Raw genomic sequence first — 22,446 nt, 5'->3', positions numbered from 1 at the left:
ATCCAGAGTTCCCAATAGCCCCTATTCTTAGGAATCTCTCTGCAACTAGCAACATAATTTCGGAAACTCTCCATCATAATCTCAAAACAGAAGGCCTCGTCCAGCTGAAAAGTCTCAACATGTCACAAACATGAAATCCAACCGACCTTCGCCTGACATGTCAGCAACACACTTCCCCATTCAACAAGCGCACTCGTCAAAAAGTCCATACACCTTTCCTCTCCCAAGCCATCCAAAGAGAAAGATACAACAAAGTGGGGGAAAAAGACCACCTGCCGTAGAGTTTATCGCCGCAGAACGCCACGCCCAACTCAAACTCCAATGCCGTAGAGAAACCCGTAGCGTCCAACTGAAATTTCTTGGCAACCTTGTCGTCAGGAAAGCCAGCCGCAACAGCAGCATCAGCTGCGAGGAAAGCACCCCCCTCCGCCTCAGCTGCAGTAACGCAACCCGTCCAAGTTAGCAATGGACAAAGTCGAGCAGAGCAACCTTGCCAAATGCAGCCACACATGCAGCCAGAGCTACAGCTACCGGCATAGCTATACCTCGCAGACGAGGTTCACAGCCTGCCTGGATCCTTCACCCCGAGACACTGTACGAATACCCACCTGAATCTCTGGAGACAGGCACAAAAAAAAAAGCAAAGAGTAACGACCGGAAGCCATACCCGAACCATGATACCAATGAGGTTCCTCCTCAACAAACAATTAGTAGAAAGAGCAACAAGCTCCGGGAACCGGAGTGACATTCCCCGGCGCCCCCACCCCGCGCACAGTCCGCGATCAGCCCGTCCGCGCATGTCGAGCGACTTCGCTCTGCATCCTCCGATCTTGTCTTCCCCTTTCCCTGGCACATTGATTACTCCGTCCGAACTACGGGGGAAATCTGTTCCAGGTGCGTCCATGTCGACAAATGGCCATTACATGGTTTACTCATCTCCCCGAATCGATGGCGACTTACCTACAGCCGTCACAGTACAACTACGATATGTAACCTTAGGGCATCATGTACTTTCAGCCCAATTAAAGCTGCGGATAGATCCTGAGGGAAAACAAACTGGTGGGACCTTGTATGATACAATGTACCCGTAGCAGAGTTGGGAAAGCAAATGGAAACTTTAAAAAACGTTTGGCTTGGCACACTTACCACCACAGATGAAGAATCGTTCTGTCAATCAATGGGAATCGCCGAATGAGCCAAGCCAAACCCCAAAAATAATGGAGTGACAGTCGCAGGCGTGTCGACACAAGCCGTCTCCTATTCGGTCCCCCCTCAGCTGGGCACGCCAGGACAGGCTTTGGTCAATGGGTGGCAATTGGCAGAACGCCAAGTTTCGTCCATCAAGGACTGACTGCTTCTTCTTTCTGGGCAGTCCCTCGTCGTCGGGGGCCAGACTGCCCCTAGAGATGCAGACGTCGCCGACTCGGGCCTGGGTGGGAGAATTGTTCTAGAAGATCTGGGCCAAGGACGATCTCCTTCTTCGCCACTGTGCCACATGAGAGGAGAGATAAGCACTCACGCTTTCTCTCTCTCGTTCGGCATGGCAATAAGCCTGATCACGCTGGAACTGTAGACCATTTCCCCACCTGGACATGGCAGTCCTCATGCAGTCGGAAAATTCTGACGATAACGGACTCTTACCGAATGGCTACGTGGTGGTCACAGGCGCCGAACTCGAGTAGAAGAAAGCCCAGTGTGCCACGCCCCGTGTCCGTGTGCCCAACGCCGACCGACCCAGTGTTGAGCCGCAGAGCTTTGCGACGACCAGATCGTGTGCAGGATTGGACTGACCTGACCAAAGTATCTGGTACGAATACAGCAAGAGCGTGACTGCAAGACTGATTGGCAAACCACAAGTGAACCAGCCCGTCATCTTCACCATCCTCCATCATGGTGCATATCAGCCATGAGGGATTTTTCGAGATGCCGCATGTACGGATACGGACAGTGTCAGAATGGCCTGTTCCCTCCCACCCGTCCGGGATAGAGTCCTGGGGGGTGTGATTTCGTCCGGGATCAAGGAGCATCGTTCCATAACCGTAAACCACCGCCTGTACCCCGCGAACCCCAGATTGACATTCTTCCGCCCTTGTCGGGGCATGTCGTTGACCCAAGCGAATTCGGAGAGAAGACACCTGCTCAACGCGGTTGCCCGTCTGCTGTGGAACAGTCGTGCCGCGCAGTATTTGCTTACAGACGTGTTTGACGACCTGCAGCTCGGAAAGCTGCGGTGAATCGAAATGCCACTTCAGAAACAGAAGGCAGTCGCATGAGCATCCCCGGGATCAGGCTGGGGTAGCTCCAATAGGTCGTTTGCATCTCCCGCTTGAGAATGCAGCAAGCATTGAAGCGAGATTTCCAGCTCCTTTTACCAGCAGCAACAGCCCTCGACTCGACGTGCACTACATTGCTGGCACCGCAGCGCTAGCTGCTCCTGTCAGGCCTGCCGTAAAAGACCCGAGAGTTGAATGCACGCACTGAGTGAGGGAATAGAGTGAGACAAAGAGAAGTGCGGCGGGGGAACTCCAGGGCTCCCAGTGGCCTTTAGCTCACCGCCAGTTGGCTTGGCGGGAAACTGTCGTCGAGGGCTCGAGTGGGTGGAAGGGAACAGGCCAAGTTCGAGGGGACAATAGAGACGCAAAGAGAGGGAGAGAGGCCGGTGACGATGTTGACGGCGGTGGATTGGCAACGGAGGAGCTTCGATTGGAGGAACAGCCCCGTTTCGACTGCCAAGCTTTCCCCGTACGCCATACGGTAAATCCCGTCCTAAACGGATGTCGTGGCTTGGCTTGAAAAGCAAGCTAGCCAGCCAGCCACATCCCCGATCTGTCAGGAGACACACTCAACCCATTCCAGTCCAGTATCGACATACCATTTTGTCCTCGAGTAATAGATGGATATGATACATATCATGGAGGAGACTCCGCCCCCACGTTTTGCTTTGCGAAGCGGCACAACGAGACGTCGAATAGGGCTAAATTCAAAGGGCCCAGCCCTTCATTCAGGCCGCTGATAGTTGAGAATCAAGAATCGATAACCCCATTGATAATTCGGTAGATCTCCTTGGCTGTTCAATTCGATAGGAGGCGCGAACGTTCTTCGACCATTTTTGACTTGTCCAAACTTCGTCGATGCACTTGGCACTCCCCTAGCACGGTATGCAGCGGCGAAAAACTCTAAGACGCGTCTTGGTTCAGCGAGACATTATGTAGAATAAGCCACCGACAAGACGTGTCTTCTCTACAGCCGGCCAAGTCTAGACTTGCTGCTCGCTGTTCCAGATGGCATTTCTATGCGACCACCGATTCGAAAGTATGCAGATCCGTATCCAATCCGCTTGGAGTTCTGAGGAATATCATTTTTTGGAGTTTCAGCAACGCCATCCCAACAACTTCCAATCCCCAGAGTTGGGGGCAAGTTGGGGGTAAAAGCGGCAGTTGCCAGAGACTCTTAGTTCGGCCAAGCCAACGATACGTAGCAGGGTCAAATAATGCACTAAAATCTTCGAGGCTCGTGCAAGGCGCCGTTCGTTGCCTTGGTATCCGTCCAAATCCCACACCGACGAAGACGGGCTCGATGAGGGAATAGACCGAGGGTGGCCCTCCAATATCGCGAGGTCCGTTCCGCCCTGGCCGTCAATTGTCTTTCATGTCGCCCGGTTTTGCCTGATTAAGACGTGTACCCACCGGCGGCTCCAGCGTCGCCGGCTAAAAAGTGCGTAACAGGGCATGTCAGTCTATGGGGCCGACTTTCGGGCTGTCGGTCACTGGTACAAGATTCCGGGGCTCATTTCGGAGCATCTCGGCCGCCAAGTCGTCCGCGAGGATCAGAACGCAGGGTCTCTCGGGTTGGTACGGTCAACTGACAGTATCCATGATCCGTCCGTCCTCCCATTTCTCCCACAATCCACCCTTCTCCTCCGCACGGCGTAGCAGCGCCAGCGCCAGCGCCAGCGCCGAGGCCTGGCTCACCTCGCTATGCGTTGAGCATCTCTTTGGGGCCACCTGCAGTAGTGTGACAAGCGAGCCACTCACCGTATCTCCTCCAGCTTTGCTACAGTCACGACAAGCGTGGGGGAACAGCACTAGTCTTCAAAGTTCGCTCAAACATGCCGTGGCGAACAGGGCTGTCATAAAACCACCGGAGCACACCCTCACCTCTCATCATATGCCGTATTGATTGGTCTCGGCCCAAGCGAATATCACCCGACGCGGGTGACCACGAAGTATGGTGAGTTGATACGGAAGCGGTGACAGTCAGGTTGGCGACCTGAGCCGCTCTTTACGAGTGCTTCTCGAGCTTGGAACGCAAGACTGCAAAAGAGCGGGTAGTCTGACCCAACGGCGACGACGGCTGATACCACTCTCCCAGCTTCGTGTGGGCTCGCAATATGCGTCATTGACTTTCACAACTCTGAAGACTTCAGCACAGAAGAGCGAATGCAAGTTTAGTCTAGTGGATTGAGCTGTCAACGAAAAAAGAGTTCGGCCGAGAGGATACGTATTTAGAGGTCGACAAGGTGCTTGACGTTCGCAACATGCTTCTGGCGCGCCGAGCCTGCAGTACTCCAAATCGCGGTGCTTCTCGAGTCCTTTCCATGTAAGGCACAGAGGATGGCTGAGCCTTGTTGCTGCGTGTCAGCCCGTAGAGCGGCCCGGTCGATACACTGTCAAAACTCAACGGCATGGGCCGGAACTTCGCCCAGGGCGATCGTCAAATGCATTCATAAGAGCAACCGGTGAAACCGGCACTGACCTGAGCAAGTGGCTAGTCCGAGTCAACGAGACAGCGCTGCGAGCTAGATACATTCCGATATCTGGGTATGCTTATCCCGGTGCCGTTGCAGAATCCCGGAAGCATGCCGCCGGCAAGGGGCACAGACAGCGCACCAACGGTTGCATGTGTTGGTGATGAATCCATTTCGATTGATGACGATGCCTCGCGTCTAAGTATCTCTACTGTTGTGTATTGGGCATCTGCTTCTTCTCTGATTCTGCGGCAAGCATGGGTCAATTGTTCACTGTGCTTGCATGCCGCTTCTGTTGAATACGCTCGGTTCCAGTGCTGAAATTGCGTTGCTCGGCGCACGCTTTGCTCTCCATTACCAAGTGAATTCTGACGATCTCAACAGCCTTATTTCGGCTTGTTGAGCCAGCGAGCTAAGACAGTGTAAATATCCCAGAAGAAGAAGCTTTTGCCGCGTCGAGGTCTCATGCGGGCCAGTGCCCACAGCGATTGCGTTGCTTGGTGTCCTTTGCTGACGGCGCTGTGACAAGGCGCGTTCGAGACTGCAGGATTTTGGCGAGCGCAACCTCTTGTAACAACTTGTCTCGTTCCATTCCGAAGTAATTTCGTGGAAGCAAACACATAGCAGTGGTGAAGCACTGCCAAGAGCGACTGCGTAGTGCCCGTGCTTGTGATGAGCCAGAGGTAGAACATGAGGCGAAGGCACAGCCCGCTCCAATCTGTCTTGTCATCTCAATAATGGTGAGGCCAAGGAATTTGCCGTCTGTGTGAGTGAGACAACTTGGCCCCCATTCAAAGTCTGGTCATGATCATGTGAAAATCTCCCTGACTGTGTCTATCTCAGGGAGACGACCATGATGCAACAGCGCCAGCGGGTTAATATCGCATTTCGGAGCAAGGTGAGGCGAGGCGGTAAGCAGGTGAAGACGGTGTTGGATGTCATGTGCCGTCGAAGACGACATTTCCAACGTTTGGTACTGGCGCGACCGACATGAAGCTGCCCACCGTGGTCTTGGGAGCATGACGCACTTGCATCGTGAGCGTATCCCTGTCGTCTGGATCCCACGTCCAAGGGAGGCGGCTGGAGCATCGGAGAGTCGGCAACTGGTCGGGCGACCCCTGCTAACGTCCATTTTTGGCAGAGTGCCGCTTTACGCGCTTGTGATATCAAGTCTTCTTCGCGTCTTTCAAGTTCTCTATTCATCAATTCTGGGTCCGCTATCTTCAGCTGAGAACGAATTTGGCGATTCGGAGTTGATCACGCCGCCGGTACACGTTATTTTTTTTGCGGTCCGCAACAACATGTGACAATTGACTGTGGCACACAAGGACGAATGCCAGTCGACGCAATGTTTGGACCGATAGGAGAGATGAGCTCCGCGGACGGACAAAAGCAGGTAGGTACATGGCCATAAAGGCTATAGATTATAGACTGTACGGATAGAGTCCTCTGTTCTCGGCGTGATCGAGGCAAATAGTGCTTGGGTTTCGCGCAGGGTTCAGATTAGGGCCGTTTATTCTCGAACCAGGAGCCCCTGACAAGTCGCGATAGCGTTTATCGAATGGCGATCCGTAGACAATTGGGGAACTGGAGTACTCCACACGATTTTGGCTACGACAGCGAGCAGCGGCCTGAGAGAAAGGCCGAACGAAAGGTCACCCAAGAGCAGTATGAATCCTTCTGCAAAGACAGTCGGCCCCGAAATGCAGAACCACCACGTCAAAGAGCAGACCAAGACTGAAGTGACGACAAAAAGTGGCTATTGAAGTGCAGAGTGGTGAGAGCTTGCCGCGGACAGAGACCGATGGGAGTTCAGCGAGCACCCTTCGGGCCCCATTGACTTTTCGGCCCTTCAACAGGGCTCGTCCAGATCTGCGGGTTGGTGAAGTGTATCGGGATTCGGGGTGCCAGTACATGCGAGAGCGACAACGAGAGTCAAGCATCGAGAATCTTCAGCCAAACAATCACTGACAAGGATGTGGCGTCCGGGTGCTAGACTGTTCCTGGCGGAGACAAGATGATGGACGGTGCGAGGCGTTTTCTAGTGGACGCTCGAGTATCTGGACTGCTACAGTACCGTCTGTGTTGCTAGGTATACTTGATGCTCGGAGGTTTTGAATGTATTCCCTTTGACGCAAGTGCCGCTGGGGTGAAGATTCTCTCAACCTTCTCTCTCTTCCAGAGAAGGCGTAAAATATGATGGATTGAAGCAACGCAACCGTTCATCGGGGGTCTGCCTCACTGGGAACCTCGCATCATCTTGCTTCGTAGACAGGTACTTGGTCAGGTAACGCGTGAATTGAGGTGGTTGATAGACAGGTAAGGTGGGTGCCAAAGTGTGCCGGGTCTGCCGAGCGTGGTGTGCTGAGTGATCGGAAGAGGCCTTCTGGTTCGCGCCATAGCAGCCGACGAGTAGAATGGCAGTCGGCCCTGTCGGCCCTTTGGAGCGCTATTATTGTCGGCGACACTCCGTCTGTTCGACCACTAACCATTGAGGTCCCGACACCGTAGCGGGGCCTTTGGTTTGCTCACCGTATTCGATCTGCTGTCCGCTGAGTCTCGACTCTCGAGTGCCCAGTGACGGTGTGGCTGCCGTCCGGTTTGGTGCCAGGGACGAACAGTGCTTCGAGGAAGAGCCCTGACAGGTCCCACCGAGCCACCTAACAGTAGAGGATTGCGGTTGGTTGGCTGGATGGGGTGTGTTATTGAAGGGTTGTCTGTGGGTGACAGTGACAAAAGGCGCGGATCGCGGATTAGGGGTGGTGGAGGAGGAGGAGGAGGAGGAGAGCAGAATTGGAGGAGCCGTCGAATAGAGAGCTTGGAACAGTGGAGCATGGCAGAAGAAGAGGGCCTCAGGTGTGCTAACGTCCTGGGATCTTCCCATGACGGAACGGGGGACGTGGACCCTGCGCCTGCTGTTTCTCGTTCTTGTTTATCGGTGTTTCCTGATTTCGCGATAGCAAGTACGATACTCCGTACGCAAGCCGAGAATACTCCTTGCCTCCGCTTTCCTTCTCTCACACTGGACTTTCTTAACTACCGCACCGCTCATGTGAACGTGCCTTGTCTAAGGTATGTATCCGTACAGCGGAACCTTACCAAATCTCTCTCAGCGAGCCTTGTGGAAAATTGGTCAATCTACCAACCCAAACCTCGGTCTTAATCACCACTCACGGGCAGTCTCCGTGAAATATCTCAGAGGCGTGGAACTTTGAGCCCATGTTGATTTTGTAACGTATCGAATTGGGTGCACCAGCGCATTTGCGTTTGCTGCCTATCTCCGGTCACTGCTACGTTACTCCATCACTGTCCTATTAGTATTATCTATAAACCATGATCATGATCATGAACCGTCAACGCCCGCCTGTTTCGTAACCATCGTTAGCTGGGCAGCTTCGAATGCGCCTCAGAGACATGGAGACACAGATAGGTAGGGCATTATTCAAATCCATATGGAAATCGCAGCCGCAGCTACAGCCGCAATCACAATCGTAGTCACAACCTCTGACTGCGTTGCGGCTCCAGGGGGGTGGGGGCAATGTCAACCAGATTCAGCCAAGACAAGACATTGCCAGGCTGATGGACTCTGATCCTACACCTCCGCATGAGCCCCATTTGTTTCTGTGGCCATGAAATAAGTAAGACGAAACATTTTGCGTTGGCAAATAATAAGTCTTCGAGACGGTGGAGGCTGTCAATCATGATGGTCAGTCGCAGCCAAGGCAAAGCCAAGCACAGCAAATGACCACATCATTAGTCTTGTACTGTAGATTCAGGTAGACCACTGAGGTAAGAAGATCCAAATCAAAACGGAGACCGTCCCCAATCTGCCTCGGCAGGTCATTAAGTAATGTCAATCGGTCAACCCATTCGTTCGCTCCAGTCCCCATTTGGCGGATGGATACACGGATAGAACCACGGGAATACGGATATTGTGCGGGTCAGGGTCACGGTATGGGCTCCTCCCCCCCTTCCCCCTTCCCTCAGGGCCCAAAGGGCGCAAAGAACCCATCCGCGCCATCGTCATTATCGGGTTTGGCATGGATGTGTAGAGTGGGTTGCATATGCGGATGCCGTTGTCTGTGTAGCGTGTGCTGTGGATGCGAGGAACTGGAGAGGTAAAGGAGGGCAAGGCACTCGACATCGGAGAGAGAGACTCTGAGAGAAACAGCAGAGGAAACCCCAGATGGGCTCCTGCGGCGCTACGTAGATAGGCGAGGGCGAACTTCCCCATGTCGCGTTTCCTTTTCTCCAGAGACCAAGCCGTGGGCGGTTCCAGAGAGAAGCAGGGAGTCAGGGACGAGGGAAGGGACCACTTGGGGCAGTCCTGTCGCGTGAAAAGGTGGCTCTCCCGCACAGAAGCAGAGCGCCGGTTTGCAGCCAAGCAAATATCGCATCATTCACTCCACACAACCTCCAGTGTGTCTCATTCGTCCGTCTGCGAAGGAGCGAGTCGGGGTTGGAACCCCCATGTTCCTGCTCCAAAGCCCCCCGTTCACGCCCTCTGCCTCTGATCCTGTCTCGCCTGCCAACCCCGTGCTGCACTGTGCTGTGCTGTATCATTTGGGATTGATCATTGACTGCGGCCACGACGCACCACCAATACGCCCCTCCTGAAGTACCCGCAGCAAGGGCATTTCAGGCCCGTAGGCTGTGGGCGACAGACGAGGGGATGTTCGGTATCCGTACGTTGACAATTTTGGCAAGTATAAGACATGGATGGCCAAGAATGAAGCTGCCAGCCTGCTCGTGTTGCCTGCCAATGCTTGTCAGTCAGTGACCAGCGCCAATGCCAATAATACACCAGTTGACAAGGCACTACGTGGATGCTAATGCCGACACCAACGCTTGTTTGTCATCAAATTTGCTGTTACTTTCACCTACAATGTACATGTCTAATGTGTACGTATTGGATTGGCTAAGACGATGCCTCCCACAAGATGACGGCAATGGCACTGGTCTTTTTTTTTTTTTTTGGTCTCCATACCCGCTCGTGTTGATCGTTGCTTGCCATGATTGAGAATTTGACACTGCCGGCTTGTCGAGCAGAAAAATGTTGTAGGCTTCTTCCATTGGGGGTTCTTCCCGGGTTCCACGACCCGCGGCTTCGGGCGACTCTTGATCGCTGTGGTGGTGTCCCTAGCAGGGTCTGCGGTCTCTTCAGTCATTTGTCGCTTCGGCCAGGTCCGGACCACGAGGTGGTGCTGCCTTGGCCTTGAGCGAGTGGCAGGTCGCAGACGAGGCAAGCAGGTAGCGAAGTCGCACGTCGATGCTCCAGTCTTGTGCAGCAGCCGATGATGGGCACAGAATGCCTTCCCGTCTGATGTGCTTTGGTGCGCGGGTTGATGTGCAGTGCAAGCTAGGCGCACTGGGCAAGCACCACACCGAAAAGGGAGGGGGGACAGGATCCAGATGGCAGGGTAGGGCAGGGCTCATCGGTGTTGGATGACAAGGGCAAGCGGCCGATGAGGGTGAGAGAGAGTGATGAGACTACTATAGTACGGAGTATGCGAGTGAGAGTGAGTGGGTAAGAATCCGCGAGATGAGGGTGTCTTGTCAGTCGGGTGGGACCCCCAGACAGATGCATGGAAGCCCCAAGTGCCCCCAGAGAAGCGGTCTCCACTCCAAGGTAAACCAGTAGTAGGTATCCATACTTTGGAGGTTTGTTCCGTCCAGCGTCCCATCTACGTAGTACTGTAGGGCGCGAGGATCGGTGGCATCCATCGCCAGTGTGTCCCCGAATACTCGCTCAAATGCTGAGCACCTCCTTGGCGGCCGTCCTGCTAGGTCACCTGTAACCCGTCGTGCCCAGAACATCATGGCTATGAAGTGTGTACGGATAGGCCTGTGCCCATGGTCGTTTCTTGGCTGCGCACCGTCTTGGCCGCAACCCTCGCGAATACGGCTTGCTGAATGGACGCGGGATATTGGACGCCGGCGTGGTTTGGGCTTGGCCAGACTGGTGCACTGATGCATAGGTAATATTATTGTTGCTTCCGCTATCGCTTGTTGAGGGAGGAATCCGAGGATGCCAAGCGGCGCTCTTCATCTTGCTGCATCGCCCAGTATGCTGTCGATGAGATCAAAGCAGTGGTAGGAAGACGCAGTCACGGAGTTACGCAGTGTAAGGTAAGCTCAACGTACATTTGATGTACTAAGTACCGTCCAAGACAAGTTGCCTTGGCTTCCATGTAGAATGTAGAATGCAAGGTAGAATGTACCGACGTTGGTTCCTCCTGCCTGCCTGCCTGCCTGTCTCCCTGTGCCTTCCTGCCAGCGTTGCTGTATTCCCAGCGGATTGTGTCCTCATAAGGAAGGAAAGCATGCCGCCACCGGACCCCTCCATCATTTCTATTGCCGTGGCCGTGGCCATTCTCAGTCTCAGACTCACCACCAAGCCTGGACCAATACTCGGCTACCAAAGATTGCCTGTCTCCTTCTCCCCAACACACCCGTTCATTCGTTGCCTCTCCTGTCCCACTCTAAGGTATCTATCATATACCTTGCCTTGGGTACTCTCGGGTGTACCTTATTCACTATTCGTACCTTATCCCTTTCCAGGCCCAACGACGGCAGCAGTAAAAAGATACATGTCTTCCACCCGCGCTTCGTACCCCGTACCTGACTGACCTGCAACTGCAACTGCAGACCCTCACACTCCCCCTGGTCCACAGTCCCCAGTCCTCCAACACGGCACACCGATTTTCCCCACCCACTTTCCTACAGTGCTTGCTTCCACTCCCACACCCGGCCGAGGCGGAAAATAGCTCTTTCTTGAGCGTCTTTTTTTTTCTTTTTTTCTCTCCCCAACTCCCACACCCCTCTAAGCGCAGCGGGGTCCTTCTTCGAGCTTGTCTTCATCCAAATCAAGAACCCGTCCCCCCCTACTACTCTGCGAGCCAACTTTCTCTGCGAAGCGATTCAAAACTCGCAGCCTTCCCACCTCCCAAGACCAGGTTGATGTAAGGGTGGACGCCTGAATTATTTTCATGCCCTCCTCTCCTCTCTTTCTACCCTTCCTTTGACCTAATCCTCGACTAATATCTATCTCAAACACCTCAAACTTTTACCTCATCGCCATTGGCGACCTTGGTCATTACGCAGACGAGATCCAGCAAGAAGGAAAACGTTGATCGGCAAATTCACCTTGCTTTTCTACATATACAGCCTCTGGCACCTGCAGTCTTCCACAAACCCTACGCAAGTCACCCCGATACCAAGACGAATTCCTTCGACAAGGACCCGGACCCGACATCCAGTTTGCTTGCTTCTCCCGACACCTCACACCAGAAACCGCATACGCTCGCGTGCGCAGACACACAAAGAGCTTTCCGCCTGACCAGGGAGTATACGCGGGCGAAAGGGCCGGTCTATTCTGCAGTCGCTTCTGTATTCAAAAAAAAAAAGCCTCGTCGTGTTTTTGATTCGACGGGGAAATCGACCAACGCCGGACAACAACCCGACGCAGGATAATCGCATGCAGCCACAAGCAATGGGATAAAGACCAAGGAAACTCAACCCTCTTGTCTTTTCCCTTTCCTTTGCGTCCCCGGATATTAGCCTCCAAAGCTCACGATTTCCTAACAATAACCTACCTCACCAACTTCGACTCAACTTGACGCTTAGGTTGTCCTTCACGTTTGGTGCTTCAGGGCCGATAATATTGGGGACACACTACTCGCGCGTCGCCCAACCTCTCCCCTCCATTCGTCAAGGCCCAGGCCAAAGAATTGGAGACTCCTCGGAAACGCCGCGGACTACTTGGCTCTCCAAGAAACCATCCGGTACCGATACCAGCACCAGCACCAGCACCAAGCGCTTTCTCTTGGTGGTGTGTGGCTCAATTACGTATTGGCCCATACTTGATCAGAGCACCCTCCTCCGCTGCCGTCGCTGTGCCCACCGGCACCACCCCGAACAGCGATGGCGACCGTCCTCACCAGCATGGCGGTGCCCCAACCCGCTTCCATCCCCCAAGGTACGTCCAAACGTCTGATGGTCGCTGAACCCTGGCTGCACTTCCGTCATTCAGCAGCTGCTCCAAACCCGCCCTGTTTCCGTCCGCAGCACCCTTGAAGGCGTCCATCGCTAATAAACGCTTGCGATTCTAGACACGCAACATTCCGCCGAGCAACAAAACTCGAGTAGCCTGTCCTCGTCTCCCCGCCAATTTCCCACCGATCTTACTTCTCCCATCCTCGAAGAAGCCGATGAGTCTGAAAGCGAGTCTCCGAATGAACCTGTGACCCCCATCAGTAGCGGGAGACAATCCCAAGAGTTCACCACCCGCCCCAGCCAGGACCATCACGACATCAATCTCACCACTACCCATCAGGTGCAGACCACCCCGAAACCTCTCCTAGTCGACACCGCACCCACCCCCTCGGTTTCGCCTGCAAAGTCAGACATCACACCAAAGGCCACTAACACTTCAACTGCAGCCGAATCTGCTGCTGCTGACCAAGAACCGCCACCAACTCCGCTGTCAAGACGGCCCACACGAGGCTCTACTTCAAGCTTTAAGCGGACAATGTCCAGCATTTTCCGACGATCCAACTCTTCCCAAAACAGACCAGATCTCGGATTTACCTTGGACCAGTCCAACGACGTCTCCTCTGAGAGTGCATTGATTGACACGGCACCCTCAAACCGTAGACGGTTCTCAATGAACAAGTCACACACCACCACGAGGTCTAACTCGCCTCCGTCGCCAGGTTCTCCCGTCGACACCATTTCTTCCTGTAAGCAAGCTTCGTATATGCCTACTCAAGATGACTTCAAGAAGAAGAACAGGGCTTCGACTGGCCTTAACCTACGAGGACGTGCTGTCAACTTCGTCGGCGCCAATGTTTCCGGTCGGGAAAAGCACGCGGAGAAGGTCAAGCCTGTCCTGGGCAGAAGACGTGCCAGCAGTTTCGAGGGTCGTGTGAAGAGCCGTCATCTGGCAGCCGCACCCAATCCCCATTCCGACAACCCTGTTCTTCCCTTGGAGGGATCGTCTCCCTGGGCTCAGATGCCTGACGCTGGTGTCGGTGTAAAGGCTCGTCGCATGAGTTTGAGTCTACCGGACGACTTCCAAGTCGATGTCGCCGACCTCCTCGCGGAGTTCGAGTACCTTTCCAAGTTTGGCCGCCACGGCAAACATCTCGGAAAGGGTGCTACTTCCAAGGTCACTATGATGAGCCGCAAGGGTTGCCCCAACGAGCTCTACGCGGTCAAGGAGTTCAGAGCCAAGAGGAAGCAGGAGACTCAGGAAGAGTACGAGAAGAAGATCAAATCTGAGTACAGCATCGCCAAGAGCCTACACCACCCCAACGTGGTCGAGACGATCCGACTTTGCACCGACCATGGTCGTTGGAACCATGTTATGGAGTATTGCTCGGAGGGCGATCTCTTTGGGTTGATTGCTAAGAAGTACCTTCAAGATCCGGCGAGACTGCCTGATCGCCTCTGCTTGTTCAAGCAACTTGTCCAGGGAATCAACTACCTGCACAGCAACGGCATCGCTCACCGCGACATTAAACTTGAGAATCTCCTCATCACCAAAGACAGCAAGCTCAAGATCACCGACTTTGGTGTCTCGGAAGTCTTCACTGGCCACCACCCCGGCTTCAGAGAAGCTGGTGGCCAGTGTGGCAAGGGCATGTGTGACGAGATCCGTCTGTGCAAGCCGGGTATGTGTGGTAGCGAGCCATACACAGCGCCAGAAGTGCTGCTGAAGAAGTCTGAGTACGACCCACGGGGTCTCGACGTGTGGAGCGCGGCGTGTGTCATGATTTATATGGTTTTTGGGGGAAACATCTGGAGCAGAGCCGAGGCACAAGGCAATCCACAGTATGCCGAGTTGCTCAAGGGATGGCAGAAGTGGGACGCAAAGCACCCGGAGCCTGGAGCACGCATTACAGAGTCGGATTACCCATTCATGAATGCGTTTGACGGATTCGTCTCCCCGCCAGCACTCCGCCGTGTGCTTCTCTCAATGCTCAACCCCAACCCTGCCAAGCGCGCCACCATTTCAGAAATCGCCAACCATCGCTGGGTCAAGAACATTGAGTGTTGCCAGCTTGAGAACTACGACGACCCAGCCCTCCTCATTGACGCTACCAAAAAGGGCAGCGCACAGCTCAACACCAAGAAGGTGTTCTGCCACAACCATCTGCCATTGGAGAGCCACGGCCACTCACTAGGAAAGATGCCGGGGCAGTCAGGCTATTGACTGCACCCGGAAACGACTGTACGACTCATTACGTGTTTGTTTTTCTGCATAGCTGCGGTTCTATCCTTTGGAATCGGTTCCAGTTTATGAGCATGCAGGAAGACATGCTTTTTTACATGCGGCGTTCACAAAGGGTCGAGGAAAAGGGCCCGGCACAAGGGAAAGGAATGGGCCAGTTTTGTGTTTGATTACAGCCCATAATTACCTGGGGAAGCAACAACGGCTACGATATGCTCTGTTGCGGGATTACAAAAGAAGATGCATGCACACAAACACAAGAACATCCATCTCGAGGTCTAGAAAAGGCCTAGGGATAGTGCATCGCCGTACATAATCAAATTAACTTCTTTGAAACCCTGCGCGCGTCAGGCAAGCGAGTTCAATAGTGACGTGCACGCAAAGGGGATATAGACGACGGGCCCAAAGTGCAGAGGGTTAACAAGGGATTGTGCCTCGAGGAGGATCACAAGTCACAAGAGGGAGAGGATACTTCTTTGACAGTCACGGGATAGACCAAAAGCGCTCCTACAGCCCTAACAGTTTACAATACAAACGTAAAAAGTTATTTATACGAGTACGGGATTCCTTATCCTCGAATATCTCGTCGTGATGAATTCTTAGGGTGCTGAGGAGGAAAGTTGGCCTTGGGGGCCGGATAAAACCTCCGTCTGGGTATCTGGCTTCCATGGAAAGACATCTGCCTATCCTGACGTACCTTACCTGACTTCCCTTCATCCCCAGCGGCGGCGCAGACAACGCGTTGGCGTCCGTCATTGTGTGGGAAAGCGTACGGAAGCCAAGCTAGGTAAAGGACGGACCCAGCAGCAACATCAGCAGCATCAGCAGCACCAGCAGCACCAGCTGAGAGGAAGGGGGAATGGAAACGGTAAGCAGTGGGAGCACCAAACCAACGTTCTCTTCTCTTACGACGGTCACCACCGTCACCGTCACCTTCCATCGCCAAGCTGCTGGAATCAACCGGGCTGGAAAACATGTACGCGATGTGTATGCGACCCAATCAGCCGCCTGGCGGACCCAATGAATCTTGATTTTCCCCGCCTTTTTTTTTTTTGGTTCAAGAATCCGTGTCCCTTTCCGTATGATGGGCTGTTACGGGTCATCTTCCTGGCCTAGGTCGCCGCGGAAAGCCTGTTTGGGAATCCTAGGACGGGCGACGACGACCCGACCCCTCGGCAGGTGATTGTTGTTAACCTACGGCACAGCTGCTACCTAGCTAGGGGTGGGGGTGGAAACGGGCGACTGGCTGAGGTAGAGCGACGTTCAACCGACCAGTCAGCCAGGCCAGCCGATGGCCGAGAAAAAGCCCGTCAGCCCAGCCCTGTGTGCATCCCAAGTCTCAAGTTCCCAATCGCACAGCTACAGCCTACAGCAAGTGATTCAACGGCGTCTCTTCCCGCGTTATTCTCTTGTTGGGGGGTTTTCCGTGTGTCTGGTTTGTCTTTACGTGTAGTTAGGGTGGGCACACGCCCCCTCCCTTCCCTTAATACCTGTGCCCCTCCTCGGACTCCTAGTCCTGGATAGCTTGTTTATTTCGCTGTTGATATTGTAGGAGCATGTGGTGCTGTTGGCTTCCGTCGATACCACGCTGGGACGGCCGCGACCGCAATCGACTGGCGAAAAGAGACCTTGCGCGATTATGCACGAGCTTCAAGGGGTCGGCCTGCTGCGGGAGATATGGATTTCGGTAACGATCGGTCGGCGCCCCTTCCCGAAGGTTGCAAGCGAGTGTGCGATGGAACAGCGCGAGACGAAGCGGCGCTTCCTAGGTGCTGCACTGAGTGACCCCGTCATCCTCCTCCTTCATTCCACTTCAGCGGTCAGGTTAGTATAGCGTCGCATAGGAGAGGGAAACAAGAATGCATGTGCTGTGGTGTGGTGTGCGACTGAACAGGCCTCCTACCCCAGGCGTTCTCTGTCTTAGTCCATGACCATCACACACTGCGAGATTGAGAGACGCGGGACCGAAAACTGATGACAGTCTTGGCAACGGGTATTTCCCCTTGCCCATGATGGCGGTGGCTGTGTGTGGACCATTCCGCCTGCATATGTGCTGCTTTGCAGGTGCAGGACCACGTCCGCGACGGCGCGGAGACGTCATTCCTCCGGTGTTCTTGTGGCGAGCGTGAGCCGCGCCAAGTCGGCCTCGTCGTGCCTTTGGGCTGGCTGGCTCCCCTACCCCCATTTTCTCCTGTTCGCCGGCAAACACGGATATATCGGGATTCAACTCCCATTAAAAGGTGCCGGTTGGATGGTGATGGTGACTAAATTCGGAGGCCCCCCCCCCCTGTAGGCGGAGAGTTGGCCGTCCGGCAGGTGGCTACCGCATTTCACCCCGTCTCTCTGTCGGACCGAAAACGGACATTCTTAATCGGGTCCGATGAGCCGGAGGAAAAGGCGGCCTGGAGGGGGGTTTGACGACGGTCCCAATGAAAAAACTGACATGAAGTCAAGCATTTGCCAAGACGGTGGTGGAAGCGGGTAGGTCGGCAGCAAGCAGTGGGAGGGAGGCCTGTCATGCGGGTTCCTCCTTCGCGCTGGGATTCTCGAGATGCGCCGTCGTTTCTTGCTGGTTGGATCAGACAATGCGTTGTCTTCTCTCTCGCACTCGCTCTTGGAGTGTGGGGTGGTATAAGATGTGACCCGGCCGGTCATGATGGGCGGTGCATTAGTCTCGCTCGGCATTAGCTCTCCTCTGATCTGGCGCGCGTGATGGCGGCGGTTGGTTTAGTAACTTTGGTCTTGTTAGTGGGATCCAAGGGACGCGTGGCATGGACGAATCGCAGGAGAGAGCGGGCGAGGGGGAGGAGGAGAAAAGAAAAAAGCACTTGTGAGAGCGGCTGCTGAGTGTATCGGGTACTTTAGGTTTCTGGATGGGGGTTTCTTGCATAGGTGAGATAACAGAAGGTAACGTACCCTGGGTTGCAGCGTGGGACAAGCTGGATGCAGGCCGCCATTCTGTTAGGATGCTGTGTGTTGAAGACGGCATAACGTACCTTAAGGCAGCGGATGGGGGGTTCGTGGGAGTACAACGGAGTTGCAGGAGCTGACACATGATGAGACAGAAGGAGCATTACACCGCCTGCCTGCCGCAGTCAGCAGGAGGAACCTGAAGCACCACCTGCTGTCCTGGCCGTGGCTTCGGTAAGGTATCCGGAAAGGCAAGTCGTGCCGTCCTACAAGGCAAACAGTGACCTGGAGGGGCGTCCGGCTGCCTACAGACCAACGGCGCGGGTGCGCCGTCCTTGGCCAGAGCTTGACCGGTTTTCTTTCCCCGCAAGTACGAAGTGCGGTGTTCCGCGATGGCTGCGATGCCGCAGTGCGGTACCGGTGGCCGATTTTTGCTGGGCAGGGGTTGCATATGCCGTATCAGATGCAAGCCACATGCCTTTGCCGTGGTGCCTTGGGAGAGACTAAGGTACATCGGGCTCGACGTTCGACTCGTGGGGGTTGTTGGTTGTTGTCGTGCTTTATCAACGCTGTATTGTCATCCATCCTTACTTGAAAGGCCATAGATCTTCTTCAGATCCAAGTCCATGCAGGTCTTTTGATGGGGTTGCTATTCGGCATGTAGAAGCCGAGAGGCCATGACTGATGTTGTTGAGGGTCAGGTGAAGGCTAGTAACATACAGATCACATTAAGGTACGCTGTAATGTGATGGGGAAATCGTCGGTGGCACAAAAGGCACCCAAGTTCAAGCATGTCAAGTCAAGAGGCACGAGAGGATATGGAGCCTCCCGTCTGCAGGCGCCACTGGAAACACGAGAAATGCCCCGCCGCGTGTTCTTTCCCATCGATCAGGGTGTTGTTGTCAGAATTGCAAGAGCAGCCCATGCCAGTTTTCGATATTCATTCGGGGCAGGCAGTTTCCTGTTTCTCTGGCAGGAGCGGCCTGCCTTCTGTAAAGAAGTCCCAGTCTGACTTGTGAAGAGCCGCCATGAGCCTGGGCTGGCTGAGGTCTATGAAAAGGAAGTGTGTGAGGGAAGGCCTTCTTCGCAGGAAATGAATGGGCGCGTTGTTCATCAGAAACTTCGTCAAGTCGGAGGTAGCTATTGAGCTGATCCAAAAACGCAATGTCGTTGGAATACAACCTTGTAAAATATCCTTCTGTCAACAGGGTCAAATACGCCAAATAACCTGATAATTAGCAATAAATGAGTGACTGTCTGCGTCTCCCACTGAACCAGGCTCGAAGACAAATGCAACGAGGAGTTTCCGGGGAACCCTTTCACCTCTCAGTAGGTGTATACATGAAAAAATCACTATCTAGAGCGTCTTTAGTCCTTCGGTTTTTCTCCTTTGCTAACCGAGACCTCCTACGGTTGGTCATCTCCGTCTTATCACGGTTGCTTCCCAACCCTTCCAATGCTTGGCGTGCGGTCCTCACCTGGAAATTAGCAGACATACAGAAACTGAGATGTGAGCTATGATACTGGGAAAACTCGAAAATTCTTGGGGACAACATGATATGTGTGGCAAAAAAATACCATAATTTGTTGAGATGTATACACCTTACGGTGAATTTGTGTATATATAAAGGAGCCTCGTATAGAGAACATCCGGCGGCACGTCTATGTCTTTGTCGTTTGTTTTTGAATAGATTTCATTTCGAGTCAAGGATGCAAATGCAGGTTTTCGATTAGACAAAATCTCCGACTTATCACATTGTTTCTCTTGTAAAGTTATGGAATGGCGGACAGTGAGCCAACGTAATCGAGGCCATCAGTGAATGTCACAGGGCTTGCAAAATGACATGGTTTTAAACAATATCCGTAGGATAGAAATTGCTGAAAGGCAGCGTCGGTACCTCGTCCCCCTTCAAGAGTGCTAGCCAACTTCCATACGGCAAAAAGACAAGACCCGGTCCATCTTGCTCTCGATACAGTAGCAGGCCAGATACAAGAGCATTGTGTACTGGTTGGTCCCAGGTTCCAATGATAAGCCGTCTCAGCCGAGAACAAGAGACCATGATGTCTTGACTTCGGACCAGGACAAATATTCAATGCTTTTTCTCACAGTAGCTACATCTCCCGTCCCCGAACTACAGTATCTACCTTCCCTCATACAAGAAAGATGTCGCCGAAGCTAGAATATTTCAAACTTCATACTATAGGTCTAGAGGATAGGCAAAAAGTTTCTACCATGAGTGAATCTAGGTAGTCATTGCTATATATAGTTATTCGTAGTGCCGATTTCTCGAACCTACTAGTGGGTTGTAAAATTCCACGCGGGCAAGAAGCCTCCACTTCCGGCTATCCTATACGCAACACTTGTGACCAGGAGAGCGAAGTGACATCTTCAACTACGTCGATAACAAAGCCTTAACCTTTGAATGAGTTGAGTCGTCAGACCGACTCACGATTTGATTCGAGTAACTGTCCCACGCAAAACAGTAGTCAAATACACGGTCTTACCTGTCCCTCAACTTCTAGGCAGCCTCGGATCAGCAAAGATGATATGACGCCTGCTTTCTCCCACATCATGGCCAAAGGGAACGGAGAAGCAGCCCTCTGGTTGACTTAAAAAACCAAAGCACACACATCTCCATCTTTTGATAGCCCTCGCCGGTTTTGATAGTTCCACGGGTGTCTTCTGTTCGTAGCCGTTCAGTGTGGCCGGGGGGGTTTGCAAATGCTCACAAATGAAGCATTTGACTTCCGCGGCGGGGCCGGCTTGGGTGTGTGGCGAGAGAGAGAGAGAGACGATTACTGCGCCGTTCAAGTCGCTCCGAGTTCTCGATACGGCAACGACGCGAATGGTCGTACATGCTCTCCTTGCCTCCAAAGTCGCTTGCCGTCCGAGACTTGATGTTGCTGCAAAGAATTCGGACCCGCGCGGCTTTGCCGTTGCCGAGCTGCATTGTCATCAACGAGTATTTACTTCAGGGTTCTTTCCCAACATCTGGCATTGATCCATTCCTGGAGGATAAGGAACTGTAGATTCTCCTGTCAGGTTGGCAGGATCCCTTCGTTGACTATGTTAGGTATGACTTGATTCGGATCGGGAAGCGACATTCTCTTACGGGCCAAGTCGACCATTTTGGCAACGTACTTAGTCAGCGATGTTCAGCCCCGGTCGGTGAGTTCTTGTGACAGAAAATGGAGTCGGGATCGATTTTCCATGGTTGTCGTGATGTCGATTTTGGAAGCGAAGACATACAATTCCTGTTCGGCTTGTCGAGTGGTGTAGTCGCAGGTGCTCAAGGAGGTTGATCCACATTATACAGATTGGCTTCATAAGGTAAAGAAATATCTGACAGCTCCATGACTCATATTTGGGGGTTTAATACCCCTTGAATACACTCGAGGACGTACGAATGGAAGGTAGATAGGAAGGAAGGAGCCTTGACTCGGAAATATGACACACGGAGGATCAGAACGAACGATGGAAGCGTAAGCCCTTGCATAAGCAAGAAGCGTCTCGTGAGGTATAATTCGCCGCCGGAGTCATCGTGAGAAGCGATCCAATTTGTTCTCTCACCAACTCGAATGGTCAAAGTACGATTTAAACCCCTATCCTTCGTCTACTTGCCCCTCATTTTCTCTACATGGCCCTCCCTTTCTTTACATGCCCCCGCAAAGCCCCAGACTAAGCACCGCAAAGGGGGCAAGATTATGCCAGAACACGGAAAGCCCGTTCTTCTCTCTGTCATTTTGGCCGAGCGCTTGGAGTGGCCATCTCCTTCCAAGTGAGACAGCCAAACAGCCGGCTAGCAACCCGGAAAAGAGAAGCTGGGCCTTCGGTCAGGAGTCTTTGTAGTTTGTCTACTGGTCAAGTGAGGAACTGTCGAGATAACGGCATGTATAACTTGCGCCCTTCGCGATTTAGTATGTCTTCTCTCTCTCTCTTCTCTTGGTATTCATTCCCCATTCTTCAAACGCCTGGCAAATTAATCGACATTAAACAATACTCCTGGTCCATGCGACTTCGTGGGCGAGGAGAAGGCACTTCCAGCAAAGTGAAGGCATTCTAGAGCATCATGAGTTGAGAAGAAAGAGGGGAGGTGTGGTGCAGGATGTAGTTACCCGCCGAAGCGGCGCCGTGATCACTCTGGCGATTCAACTCTCCTTCCGTACCTGGGTTATGTAACGAGGACACAGCTGATATTGTCAAAAGGAAGACAGGTGAAGCTCTCCGATGGGAGGTCTCTGTCTCATGTGAGCTTGAGCGTAGACCGGAATCGCTTCGACACAGCGATTATAACTACTTCGAAATCTCTAGCAGCCAAAGAAACCGATTCCTAACGGCAGGAGGCGTCTACACTTGGCAAGACTCAAATGACGGGCCAGGGAGCCCCAAAATAGGAACTACAAAACTCCATTCATTACCTCTGCAAAGCGCCAATACCACACCTGACATTCCTCTTCCCTCCCAAGGAAAGATGGAGGAATGAATGAGAGAGAGAGAGAGAGAGAGAGAGAGAGAGAGAGAGAGAGAAAGAGATTTTGCACCTACACTTTCAGT

General features: G+C 53.2%; 3 protein-coding genes across 3 annotated transcripts; 1 reads left to right on the top strand and 2 right to left on the bottom strand.

Moving 5' to 3' along the window:
- Window positions 1-3,635: 3,635 nt before the first annotated feature.
- CORC01_08827 (uncharacterized protein) lies at window positions 3,636-4,167 on the bottom strand (the record flags this gene model as incomplete). The annotated part of the gene is made up of 4 exons (XM_022620457.1): window positions 3,636-3,707; window positions 3,867-3,975; window positions 4,035-4,053; window positions 4,158-4,167. 4 exons carry the CDS (start codon window positions 4,165-4,167, stop codon window positions 3,636-3,638), a joined length of 210 nt encoding a protein of 69 aa, XP_022472991.1.
- A 5,740-nt stretch (window positions 4,168-9,907) lies between these two features.
- On the bottom strand, window positions 9,908-10,183 carry CORC01_08826 (uncharacterized protein; the record flags this gene model as incomplete). Its single annotated transcript, XM_022620456.1, has 1 exon — window positions 9,908-10,183. One exon carries the CDS (start codon window positions 10,181-10,183, stop codon window positions 9,908-9,910), a length of 276 nt encoding a protein of 91 aa, XP_022472990.1.
- A 2,487-nt stretch (window positions 10,184-12,670) lies between these two features.
- On the top strand, window positions 12,671-14,963 carry CORC01_08825 (uncharacterized protein; the record flags this gene model as incomplete). Its single annotated transcript, XM_022620455.1, has 2 exons — window positions 12,671-12,725; window positions 12,859-14,963. The coding sequence occupies 2 exons, from the start codon at window positions 12,671-12,673 to the stop codon at window positions 14,961-14,963; spliced, it is 2,160 nt and encodes a 719-aa protein (XP_022472989.1).
- Between the last annotated feature and the right edge of the window lie 7,483 nt (window positions 14,964-22,446).

Source organism: Colletotrichum orchidophilum (genome assembly GCF_001831195.1).
Source record: "Colletotrichum orchidophilum strain IMI 309357 chromosome Unknown Scaffold_77.1, whole genome shotgun sequence".
NCBI classification, from domain to species: Eukaryota; Fungi; Ascomycota; class Sordariomycetes; order Glomerellales; family Glomerellaceae; genus Colletotrichum; species Colletotrichum orchidophilum.
Note: the sequence above shows the minus strand (reverse complement) of the source record. Positions and strands in the feature narration are given on the sequence as shown.